Consider the following 12,921-nt stretch of genomic DNA (forward strand, 5'->3'; position numbering starts at 1 on the left):
TTTAATCTTCTCACAGTGTAATTTGTCCGTAGTTACGTTTAACTTAAAGAGTATTTCTGATACCAAGGATTAATTTCAAGCCACAGTCTAAAACTATGACCCGTGTATGTGTTCTCATAAGGACTGCATGTGTCCTTGCGTTACACTTGTGGAAAGTCATCATTAGGGGTTTTTTTGTGGTGCAATATCCTTTTATCAAGCTTTGCTTTCCATAACATGTCTCACATTAAGCAGTTATTTAAATGTGTCTCTCCACTCATTGCTGCTGTGCTATCAGGGCTTTCTAAACTGCTTGTCCAGCAGATTGGCCTGGCATAACTGTTGAAAGCTTCAATCTATTAATTTACCTTTTATTTCACAAACACTTAAACCATGGAGCCCGTAAAAGTTGTGCTCAAAGTAATCAATGAAATATTGATGCTGGGTATGCATTTACAGATAAACACAAAGGTGTTAAGTGGATGGAGGGTAATAAAAAGTTGTAGGCACAAAATAACATAAAATCAGATGTTCTGAAAGTAGTCAGTGAATAAAAGTGTTTCTAATTCCACAGAGATCTACTTGCCATCCAGCGAATATATATATATATACTTCCAATTATTGCAGTATTTGAAAAAGGGTTTTCACAATTTTGAAAACAAGTCAGACAAACTGTTATAATATTTCTAAGTTTTGAAATTATTGAAAAGCTAACCATGATCTGTTTCAGATTTCCCACATCACTTCTAGCTTTATAAATCCCCAAGCAAATGCAGGTTTTTTTTCCTTTTAAGCCATTTTCTGAATTTTAAAATCAAGCTGTCTGGGTATTAATAATGAGTTTGTCTATATGACAATCATGATCAGCTCATCCCCGGAGATGCTACTGCTGTAGCAGATGCAGTGGAAGGACAGACAGGAGACAAGGTTTATGGATCAAAGATAGTATCTCTCACTAGACTAAACTATAGCTGTGGGGAAAACCCCACAGAATTCAGGTCTACAAGCTCTTCTTCAGGCCTGGCTTACCCGTAGGCATTTTAACTACTTGCCCAAGTAACACCCAATGGGATTTTTAGTTGGCTGACCCTTGGGATGGAGCTGCCTACAACTTTTCCTGACAAGGAGTTTTAAATTCCAAAAGCTGGACTTTTTAGGACATCAAGTAGAGATGTATGGTTTTAAATAGAGAAAATTCAAAGCAGCTAGGCTGGAAAAGGAGTTTAAAGGCTTCACAAACAACTCTCACCCTTCCTATTGTGTTCTTGCTTCCGTAGTTTATTTCAGACAACTTAAGACTTCTTGTGTTGCTGGAACCTGTTGGATCCTTTCTGGTCCTTCTTGGCCGTGTCCCCACTGAAGCTCTGGACTCCAGCCACGGTGTTACAGCTCTCACTGTTCTCCTGCCATACCTTGTACTCTCTAGGAGCCTCTGACCCCGAGCATCCCCAGCTGTTCCCCACGGACAAGAGCCATTGTTTTTCTCTAAGTGTTTTGTTGACCTAGTCACCCTAAAGATACATAAAACCGCAAACCAAAAATGCAAATTGGTCCTGTCACTTACATACCTCTTTGCAATTTGCTTGTGTTTACAGAACCTACAAGTGCAGAGAAACTCCTTCTAGGACCAACGCACAAATTTACATATATAATGGATATATTACAGAATAATCTTTATATCGACCGGCTGTGAATGTGCTCATGGAAGCGGGGAGATGTGCAGTGAAGCTAATGCTGCTCAAACACACATTATCTGTAAAGCATTAGGTAAGTGGGTTTTTTTGTTTGCACTGGGGATGTAGCCATGAAATAGTTATGATGAAGCCCTTAGCATTCAGCATTCACCTTCTCCATGCCCCCTGCCCCGACGGGCTGCACAATCAGCCTTTTGGGTCTGTGGCTGAGAAGGTAATGAGTGAGTGGCTGAGCCCTGTCACTCAGACTCCCTGCTAAGCCAAGGTCTCTTGTGTGGCATTTCATAGGATTTCACTCAGGGAAAGAAAACACTTCCTCCAGATACCTAAAACATACATCAGTGTTTTAAAAACAGTATTTTCCCCAAATTGTTCCCTTAAAGATTTGTACCTGTGTGATGATGACAGATGTATTTGGGGTCCATCACCTTTAGCTGACAGATCTGGGCACTGCATGGGGCACCACCACATCAACAACTACGTTTTCAGGTGTTATTTTGGTTTTATTAATTTAGGATTTGTCAAGTTTCAGCCAGAATGAGATACATGTCCAGATGCATAGTGGAAATGGTGGATTACTGGATGCTTCTGCTTGGTCTACACTGCTGGTGCACCCAATTATTCCCATTTTAAACAGGCCGCTCACACTATTATGCAGGATAGATTCATGTTAGCCGAATGAAGGAACCATATATTTCATAGACCAAGCCATAATTTCCCAGCTAATTGCTTCTAAATCTTAGAGAAAAACTGTCTTACTTTCATTAATAGACCAGGTGAACTTAGAAATGTCAGGTGCACAGAGAAGACAAGGACTGGTGGGGCTTGACTCTCCTTCACCATAGCAAAGTCCATCTATATTACAAGTATTTTCCTGCCAAAAAAGGAAATAAAAATGGGTGGGAGGTGGAGGTAAGGAAAAAAGAAATAAGAAAGATAAGAAATTGGCAGTTAATGATTTCTGGACATAAGGAGAAACTTGCCCGTTTCTTGAAACAATAAAATAGGAGCAATTTAAATGCTGGTGCTTTCACCCAACAGGGAAAAAACAAGACGTGAGTTTTCCAGTGTGAGATCCTTGTAGCTGAGAATGTTTTAGCTTAGGCAACGTGTGTTGCTTCCTGTACATTAATGTGACAGAATGTAGTGTATGTGATCATTATTCTCCGCTGTGACTACTAATGTGAAGGTTATAATATGATTATAATAATAATTATTATTAGCTCAAAAGTGAGCTCCATGAGATCAACAAAAAATGGGACTGCATAAAAGCTATGTTTAGAATCTTGTTCTGGTAATTTAATAATTTCTGGAGGTCCTTGATAAAAATACAAAAACGAGATGATATAAAAGCAGATTAAAGAACTACATTAGATTTAAGGTTTCCGTGAGGTGGTTTTCAGCAACAGCAGAGCACATAGATGGTGCCCATGTGGGGCAGAGCGTCCCAGCTGATGTCCATGCAGGGCGTGGTGGGCACAGCAGCTTGGGGACCCCCCTGGTCCTCTCCTAGTTAAGGTGGCCACCAGGACCAGGGGGTCCCTGTGCCTTCCCAGTGGGCTGAAGACACTTGGGTTGTCCGAGAAGCAAACACAGGGACATAATTAACAGGTGTAATTAAACATCCATACCACAGGAAGGTCCTGTGGCAGCATTCTACCTGTTGCTCTTATCTTGTATTGGGGCGTCCCACAGATGGGGCTTCATCTGTCGTTGCAGGTTCCTGGCAAAACGTGGGACATTGTTGGGAACATGGGATGTCACTGCTGCGGTGGGACAGCGACAGGAAGAAGCCACCAGGACCAAAGACATTTTTCCATTTCCTTGCTCTGAATTGCTTTTCTGAGACTGAATGTGTGTCCCGTTATTGGCCTTGTGGTTTCTATCTACTGCTTTATTAGTTTCTCAAACTTCTTTTGCAAAGCAGATCAGTCAATATTTTAAATAACACCACTTCGAGAGTAATGGGTAAGGTAGAACAAGAAATTGGACTCTCATAATTGCCTCAACATGATAGAACGTGACAAATCTTTGGCATTAAAATCTGGGTGTTAATTAGATTTTATTACATTGTTGTTTTCAAAGGCTTGATGTCCTGATGAAAAAGATGCATGTGATAGTGCGATGCAGAATGGGCTCCATAAAAGAAGAACACAGAATGTGAAATGGCCTGATATAAAATGTCCCCTAATTGAAACACCTTTTCTGAAAGCAATTTAGGTATTACAAAGTAATGTTATAAGAGGGGATAATTAGAATGTGGTCTGATGCAATTGGAAGCCTAGTTCAAATAGTCCCTTGAAGCATCTTAGGATAGAAATTATTGTAATCCTTAGAGAACAGCAGCATATTGAGAAAACATATATTTCTGAGTTTCAAAAATGTAAGAATAAGGAAAGCTGTTGACAAAAAAAAACCACCCTAGCTTTAATTGAAATGGTTCTGACACAATTATTTTAATCTGAAATTTAAGTGGTTTTGCCCTCGTTTGGGCCCATAAAGTAATTTCTGTTCACTGATTTATCTGAAAAAATGTGAACTTTCATTTTATTTTTATAACTGATACGTTCTTGCAATCAGTGGAAGTTTGAAAATTGTATTTTCCCATTAGTGTTAATAACAGTGGGGCAAATGAGTTAAGATATACCTGATTAATCTTCGCTTTATAAAAAGGCAGACTGGTCGACTCCTATTCATTCATCCTTGCCCCAGGGTAAGAGAACAGTATCAGCACATTCGACTATGCCACCCAATACCCTCCCAAAGTTTATTTTAAAGTCCCACTGAAAAACAGACAAGTCGTTTAACTCAGCTCTTTAGAAACTAAGAGCAGGGAGGCTCTTTTTTTTAGGGGATGGGAGATGTTACACCAATAAGTCCCCAGGAAAACAGGGTGATAGTGCTCTCCAGGTACTTTGGCAGTTTAAAACGCAGCACTAGACTCTTGATTACAGTTTTGAAACTATTCGAGCACTCTGTGTTTGTACTGAGCAGGGTTTAGTGTAAGCAGGAATGGTTTATGTTCTCTCAAGTGTGTTTTCACATGACAAAAACTATACAGCGAGCATCTTACATACCTCTTGCTAAGGCGGAAAATGGATATAGAAATGATATACCTTACAGTTTCAGTGCCCTCCCAGACAGGCTGGGAGAGGTGAAATAGCTTCCTGGGGGAGACACTGCAAAAGTGAAGTGAAGCTGCTTTTTGGGGAGACTCCTCCGCCTTATTTACTTTCATTAACAGCTTCAACGTATAAATATTGTCAACCGTGGTCTTTCTGGTAGTGTCTGCCTGAGAAAGGTGCATCATAAAGCATGTTCTATCAGGTATTCATACCCTAGGTAAATATGGAAAAAATAAAACATCACAGCCAGGAGATTGCGAAAGAGGGAGAAGTACTGGGCTGTGCAGCTGACCTGTGGAATAGATTTTCCTCTTCTAAAGCAGTTATTACATACAGTACATCAAAGGGAGGAAGAGGGCTAAGGAAGAGATGAACGATCCATATTAAACCTTTATGCTCTTTAAATTACCTTTAATTTACAAAGTTCGGTTGGATGGAATTGGCAAGCCTGGCAGACTGCATCGTAGAGGGTCAGCACTCTGGAGTTGCTGTACTGGAAGCCATCGTTAGTGATCTAAATGATAGAAAAATCATCCTTATAAGTAATAATCTTCCATATGGAGACTGTCTGCTCGTTTTGGAGCATATACTGTTGCCCCTTTGAACTGCATGCTTGCCAGCAAGATAAATTAAACCACTTGTGAATGGCTCTGCTGCAAGCTAACAAATTGCTTAATGCTCCAAACTGGAAACTATTCATTAATAACCAAAAGATCTTTTGGCTCAGCTGGCATTCAGTTTCCCTGATTACTGCTAGGGGTTTTTTTCAATACCCTTGTGGAAACTGCATAGGTTCCCAAGTACTGCAGGGTGTCTTTCAAGGAGTTGTGAAATTAAAAGATTTTTAGATGAAATTCGGGATCACTTTTTACTGATGGCAAATCAGTAAGTAAACTCCTTGGGGTAAAAACAAACAAACAAACAAACAAAAAACAACAAAAAAAAGAATGCATATTATTTAGGTGACTTTAAATTGACCTTAAAAATAGTACTAGAGTGGATAATACCAGGTGGCAACAGTCCCGTTTCCATAGGAAGGTACATCAGAAGAACAGTCACCTGTCCCAGCTCACAGATCCCTGTACATGTAGGTAATTTAGAAAGCCTTATGTTAGCATGGCATTTTTCACATGTGAATGCTTACATAATAAGAAAAGGTTAAGCGAGTTTATGTGTTAATTTTTCTATGATAAAAATGAAAAGACATCAGACTAGTGTGGAAAGGGTTCGCTTCTGAGAAGGAGTTGTGACACCTCTTGAGACGTGAACGTTAAAGAGCAGCCCCAATGCAAACTGCTGCTGGAAGCGCTGATGAACACCAGAGCAAAGCCCTTTCTCTCAGGTAATTTATGGGTTTCTGCTTCTCAGAGTTAGACTAAAGCTGCTCTTCAGCAGACCTAACAAAGCTTTTGCTTCAGCTTGGCCAGGTACCCCTTTGTCCTCTTGCTATAAGACCAGCCCCCAAGTCCTCTTCCATCTCTCCAGTGACCCTGAAGCTGAAACATCCTCAGCCCCTCACAAGGGACTTCTACAAGGTCAAGAGTATAAAGTTTTTTGATCAATTAGTAAACTATTTATGGAATCATCATTTTGGTTGGAAGAGACTCTTAAAATCGAGTCCAACCATCACCTAACTCTGTCACTAAATCACGTCCCTAAGAACCTCATCCACACATCTTTTAAACGCCTCCAGGGATGGTGACTCCACCACTGCCCTGGGCAGCCTGTTCTAGGCCTTCACAACCCTTTCTATGCAGAAATTTATCCTGATATCCAATCTAAACCTTCCCTGGCGCAATTTGAGGCCATTAGCTCTCGTCCTATCACTTGTTACTTGGGAGAAGAGACCAACACCCTCCATGCCACAACCTCCTTTCAGTTCAGAGAATGAATATGCATTAAATTGAACAAAGATAACTGGAAGTACAAAGAGTAAAATTTACTTTAATTCATTGGTCCGGTAAAATTAATTGATATAGCTTTAAGGAAAACAATATTTTTTCTTGGGCATCATATGCCATTGAGATATTGGACTATCGTATGTTATACTAAAGGTAAAAACTCTTTTAAAAGAAGGAAAGAACTTATGCTGCAGTTTCAGAGGAGAAAAAAAATAACAGCCAACCCCCTGGAGACCTGCTCTTCACTGAAAGACAGTGCTTATTGGCAGCAAGATTTCCATTAAGAATATATTATTCCTAATGCAATTTACATTTCACTTCAGTCTTATACCAGAGAGTCCAATGTTGTCTCAATACTGATGCACTAATAGTGGGTGAAGAAATGGGTAGACAGGGAAAAATATAAAAAGCTATAAAATGGAACTAATTGTTCCATCTGAAGTAAGCATTGTGAATGAAATGTAACTCCTGCCAATTTGATTTTTTTTTTTAATTTGGATTTTTTTCTGCATTCTATTATAAACATCCATTGTAGTGTCTTTTTAGAATTGAGTTGTTTTACAGCTATTTTAATTGCTTTTCCATTAGTCACCTTAGTGATGCAGAACAAATACTTCAATGAGACCTAAACTGGGCAAACCTCTCTTCAAATTTGGTTGGCCATTAAAAGCCAATGCTTGGAATTGTGTCCTGATTGCGTGAACATACGTGTCATCTGAAAAGAAAGAGCCGCTTTGGGATGAGCAGTCAGGACAATGAGGAAATCTCTCAGTTGTGCCTGAAGTATTTCTTTCGTCATGAAACAATCTTGGCTATTTGTATCCTCATAATCTACGTACAATTCGACTTGTATGAATGTTTGTAAATGAAAAATGAAAGATGTAAGAGCTTGCTGAATTCAAATCTGGTTTCTGCCTCGCCGACTTTTAACAAGTGTTTTATTTTTGTGCTCTGCTTTTGGCAAATAACAGGCAACGATAACGAATTGAGGATAAGCAAGAGACCTGCTTCCCAAATTAGATAAATTCCTGCCAAGCTCTTGCAGCTCGTCACCCAGGCATCCGTGTGGACAGCCCAAGTCATCTGCCGCCCAAGTAGGAGTTTGTATTTTGATATCTAAACTAATTATACCAAATGCTCTGGTGTAGCCCCATGTACTTTTCTTATCTATGTTCAGCAGCATGTCATGGAAAGAATGAGCAAAATCAGAAACATGAATACAAGAGCAGATAAAATGAAAGAGCACAGTGAAGAGCTTGTCCAGCCCCCGTTCCCCCAGCGCTGGTAGTGAAAAAAGTGTACGTGAATCTTTGCTGATTCCTCTGAATTTTGATTTGGGAGGGGGGAGAGATTCTGAAAATATTGAACAGTGATATTTCCAGAAAGAATTGTTTTTATGTTTGGTTATGAAAAAGAATCTTTTACCTACTTTAAAAAAAGTAGCTATGAACATAACCCAGAAGATCAGTGTTGCAGGAAATTTTATCAGGAATTTTCGGGAGCACAGTTTTTTGACCGCGTGCGGAATTCATTTCAAATCATTTTTTTTATCTTGAAAAGCTCCGTTGTTTTGTTCTCTGTGCCACGGGGTAAGGCCAGCTGCCTTTGAAACTGAGCGCTGAGCTCTGCCTTCCCAATTCGGTCAGCAAAAAGATCCACAGGTGAACTAGGATTGCTATGCAGACTCAAGATGATTTAATTGTGCATTCTCCATGCAGCCCTCAGCCTGGTTTTTCTGCAGGGTTTGAAGGAGAGGGAAAGGGCAGAAGGCTTACAGGTGCGGAGGTTTTCTTGAACTTAAGAGCAAGGAAAGAGACGTTCTCTATGTGCTTTGAGGGGGAAAAGTCACAAAAAATGTACAGACCTCCTCAGGGCTGAAAGGCAGCAGTTGAAAGCGAGCTGCATTGTAATACAGCTGAGCTGCCAGGAAGTTATTCTAGTTGCACTGGAGACACGGCCCTGCGCACGTGCAGAAATGTTTTCTGTCCTCTTGGGCCAGGAAACTCAAGGGTTTCTCCGTCTCGGATCCTGCCAGCATGAGGCAGCATTTCATCTCACAGCTGGCAGATTTCGGTAGCTCCTTAGGGAAATTTTGGAGCCCCAAGCAGAGGAACTGCTGTCCTGGTTCAGCTGAGGGGCTGCCCACTCTCATGGCTCTTTCTCCTGTATCCAAACCAGCGTGGTCAGCTGGACAAGGGCAGTGATCCTTCCCCTGTACTCTGCATTGGTGAGGCCACACCTGGAGTACTGTGTTCAGTTCTGGGCCCCTCAGTTCAGGAAAGACATTGAAGTGCTGGAGCGGGTCCAGAGAAGAGCAACAAGACTGGGGAAGGGACTTGAGCACAAGCCCTATGGGGCTGAGGGAGCTGGGCTTGTTTAGTCTGGAGAAGAGGAGGCTTAGAGCTGAGCTCAGCACTCTCTAGAACTACCTGAAGGGCAGTTGTAGCCAGGTGGGGATTGGTCTCTTCTCCCAGGCAGTCAGCAATAGGACAAGGGGCCATGGGCTTCAACTCTGCCAGGGGAAATTTAGGCTGGATACTAGAAAGCAATTCTTTGCAGATAGAGTGGTCAGGCATTGGAATGGCTGCCCAGGAAGGGGGTGGATTCACTGTCCCTGGAGGTTTTTAAACTGAGATTGGCCATGGCACTTAGTGCCATGATCTAGTCAATGGACTGGAGTTGGACCAAGGGTTGGACTTGATGATCTCTGAGGTCTTTTCCAACCCAGTCGATTCTGCAATTCTGTGTGAAGACTCAAGGTCCACCCCAGCAGCCGATGGTCAAGCTCTGCTCCCACAGGGATCTTACACCACTCTCTTAAAACACAAATCCCTATTTATTTAAAATAAATTAAAGGATAGAAAATGCCCACTGCCAAATATCTTTCTGTTTCCCCTGAGCCACCTGGCAGCACAAGTCCCCGGTCTGGGGCATGGGGAGCTGTGGGGTGCAGGACAAGCAGTAACACCACGGTGAAGTAAGTGTTTTATGCTTTTCATTTTTACATGCTGCAGTTTTCAAAGCACATCTGCAATCTTTCAACCGTGGCAATATATTTTTTTCAGCTATGGAGACTTTCAATGATCTCAGTCTTAAAAAAAAACCCCAACAAATCTGCAGAAAATAACCATCCAGGCTGAGAGCAAGGCCAAGGGTAGCAGGCACAGGGTCAGTAAGGCACTTATTTCCTGGAAATATTTAGAAAGTAGGTATCAGTTTGTGAAGAAAAGGGGCTAAAACGGCAGCAGAGAACCTGACATGAACAGGTACTGCCCACGCTTCTTACTGCAGTCGTTTGTGACCATGACCATGACATCTCTGCTCAGGCCATGCCAGCCCTCACCTGCAGCCAGGGCCTCAGTGGGCAGCCTTCTTCTTGCTGCCTAATCAGGGGTTTGAGCTGGAGTTTCCAGAAATGAGATACTAATGATTAACAATTGATTAGTACAACTGCATCAATCTTGGGTGATTACCTGGAGATGTGATTATAATTTGCAGTTTCAGGTTGCTTGCAAAGACACCTGATTTTAACTCATATTGTTTTGGTTGGTGTGGGTTTTCTTTCCCCTATGTGACATTAATGTGAGTATTTCTACAGGCATTTTCATTTCTGAAGGGAAGCAAATTGTGCTTTGCATTTTAATTTACCGTGACAAGTGATTTTCTCCTTCTAAAGCATTTCTTAGAAACATAAGAAATTCCTACTTTCACTTGCCATCTTGCGATCGGCTCATCACCCGCCACAAAGTGCACAGCCTCTGTCTCTGTGATGTTCGGGAGGGGAATCCGGCATTCAGCAGCCTCAGAGCTGAGAAAATCTGCTTTTGTGGTTTCTTGTTCTCTTGATAACCACTCGCCGTTGAGATGCTACAGTAAAACAGAAGGAGAGTGCAGAAACTGAAGGCTCATATAAAGAAATTCCAGTTGTCAACATATGGTTATGTTTCTAATTAATAATATAAGGCGTTTCCAGATGGTTTATTTAGAAGAAATGAGGCTGTTACTGAAGCCACAGCAAAAAGCAAGTCAGGCTCATCTGAGCATGCAATGAACTATTGATTTAGGAAGTGCTGTAGCCTGCACTTGGGATGAGGAGCTGTGGTGAGACTGGGTGATGTGGTGGAGCAACTTTGTGCCTTGAGGATGGTGTCTTCTCTTTATCTAAATGAGCTGCACGAGACATCGCTGCTTGTCAAGAGCCTACCAAGCCCTAAGCGGACATGGCAGGCAAATATCAGCTCTACCTTGTTAGCTGAATTCCTCGTTAGCACTGGAATCAGGCTGAATGTCTTTTATGGGGTGGATTTATGAGATGAATCAAACCCTTCATATCTGAGTATGCTGTTACACCAAACAATTCAGTCCTAGCATTGCCCATGTATAGTGGTGTGTAATAAAATTACAGTGTCAGCAGAAGAGATGGGTTTAATAGGCATTAAAACTTCTGGCTTGGTATTGAACTATGACTAAGAAAATTAAAATAAGAGACTCTATAACTATGTTAAGGAAACCTTATATTTAACCACAAAACTTAGCAATCAAATGTGTTTAGGAAAACAATGAAGCGTGCCAATTCCAGATGCACAAAATGACAACTAATATTGTGATTTCAGGCTTCAGCAGACTACAATGCAGCTGAACCGAACAAGGGTTAAACAAAAGCCCACAGAGAGCATGAGCATGAGCACATAGCTGTTCATTTCCAAGGAACAAGTCCTGGAAAGGGCTGAACCTCTTCAGCTCCCCTTGCTCACAGCAGATGTGTTGGCAATGGGATTCAAAGGTGTTTGCACCCGCTGTGGCAATGAGACATGATGGTACTTGGCACTGAAGAGGCTTTGGTAGAAACATGTCAGCGTTTGACAGTATCATCAATACTTTACAATCCCCTAGGAAGTTGCTTACGATTAACCTGGTGACTTGGCAGTGCAGGTTGGGCGACTCTTTGAAGCCAAAGCCAAACACCCGGATCCTGGTGCAGTCAGAGTCACGGATGTCGCAGAGACCCCCGTTCTCTAAGCCTGTGATTTCCAAAGCTTGCCCTGAAAGGGGGAGATAGATACAAAACTTTAGAGAGTAGCACTCACACGCTGTTCTGTTCTGGTAAATCAGAGATTTTGTTGTCGTTGATCCTGGTTGTTTTGGTTTAATTCTTTTCCTTGGGGTCTTCCTTGCTCCCCTGTGAATTTCTCTGGAAAAGAAGAGCAGGAGTTGTCAAAGTGGGAAAGCAGCAAACCTCCACTGAATAGTTGCCCTGTGCACCCGCTACTGCAAGATATATCAGTGAGCGTTATACAGCCCATGGAATCAATTAACTGAAGCTGCATCTTTGTGATAACAGGTCTTCAGTGGTCACACTTCTGCTGACCCAGGTAAGAGGATGGGAGCTCAGCTGAGGGGACAGGGTGTCATCCCACAGAAGATGACCGTGCCACCAGGCTCCTCGTAATGTGAAACAGCAGTGCAAAAAGCAGTCCTCCTTTTATTTTTTCAAAAGCTATGGATGCAGTAAAATTAATGATCCTCAAAGGAATTCTTGTTTGTGAGGGTTAAGTCATTCATGGGTGGCACTCAGCTCTGCACAGTGTCAGCACCAATGTCATGCACCAGCTAAGTTTCACTTAAATCCTATTTTGAGGATTTAAGTAGGTATTAAGTGATGTACAGCCTGTGCTGCCCCCCTTACAAGGTTGAATTTCACCCATTACTGCTTTTAAAGTGTTTTATGATTCTCAGGTAAAGGCTCATTTGTGTTTTGTTGTACTTCAGGTTTTCACTGTTTAAAATTGCTTGTTGCTTTCACATTGTGGTTATTTTTACAGGGTCAAAATGGGAGTTCATTGGATGTTAGAATTCACACCTTTACTTTAGAAAAAAATACAATTGGGCAGATATTTGCACCAGCAGTGTAATTCAAACTGTTTGCCCTGTTACATGCTGCTCAGCTTTGCCTCTCCCCTGCCCCATCACCGCTGCTCTGGCAAAGCCACGTTGCCCATCAGTTTTCTCTGAGCCGTAGCTTATATAAAACAGAAGCTTCATGTCACCTAATATTTTAATGGTACAAGGGTTCAGTTCTGATTTGAAGGGCAAAACACCCTGAGCTGAGTTGACAACCTTCCCCAGTACCTTGCTGTCCTTTTAGGGCTGTGCCATTTAAGCTGTAACTGAGATGAATGTGGTTTAAATACTGTGACCCCACCAGACTGCAGCCCATAACAA

General features: G+C 41.8%; 1 protein-coding gene across 1 annotated transcript in view; it reads right to left on the reverse strand.

The window, feature by feature from the left end:
* LOC308041979 (von Willebrand factor D and EGF domain-containing protein-like) overlaps window positions 1-12,921 on the reverse strand; it is a gene marked incomplete at its 3' end in the record, with an annotated part of 254,731 nt that overhangs the window by 143,818 nt on the left and 97,992 nt on the right. The window contains exons 12-15 of the mRNA XM_080346976.1: window positions 11,605-11,741; window positions 10,405-10,566; window positions 5,208-5,312; window positions 2,433-2,547 (exon numbers count right to left, since the gene is read on the reverse strand). Of these exons, the coding sequence (XP_080203102.1) occupies window positions 2,433-2,547; window positions 5,208-5,312; window positions 10,405-10,566; window positions 11,605-11,741 (519 nt within the window). The remainder of the gene's footprint in view (window positions 1-2,432; window positions 2,548-5,207; window positions 5,313-10,404; window positions 10,567-11,604; window positions 11,742-12,921) is intronic.

This window comes from Nesoenas mayeri (genome assembly GCF_963082525.1).
Source record: "Nesoenas mayeri genome assembly, chromosome: 6".
Lineage (NCBI taxonomy): Eukaryota > Metazoa > Chordata > Aves > Columbiformes > Columbidae > Nesoenas > Nesoenas mayeri.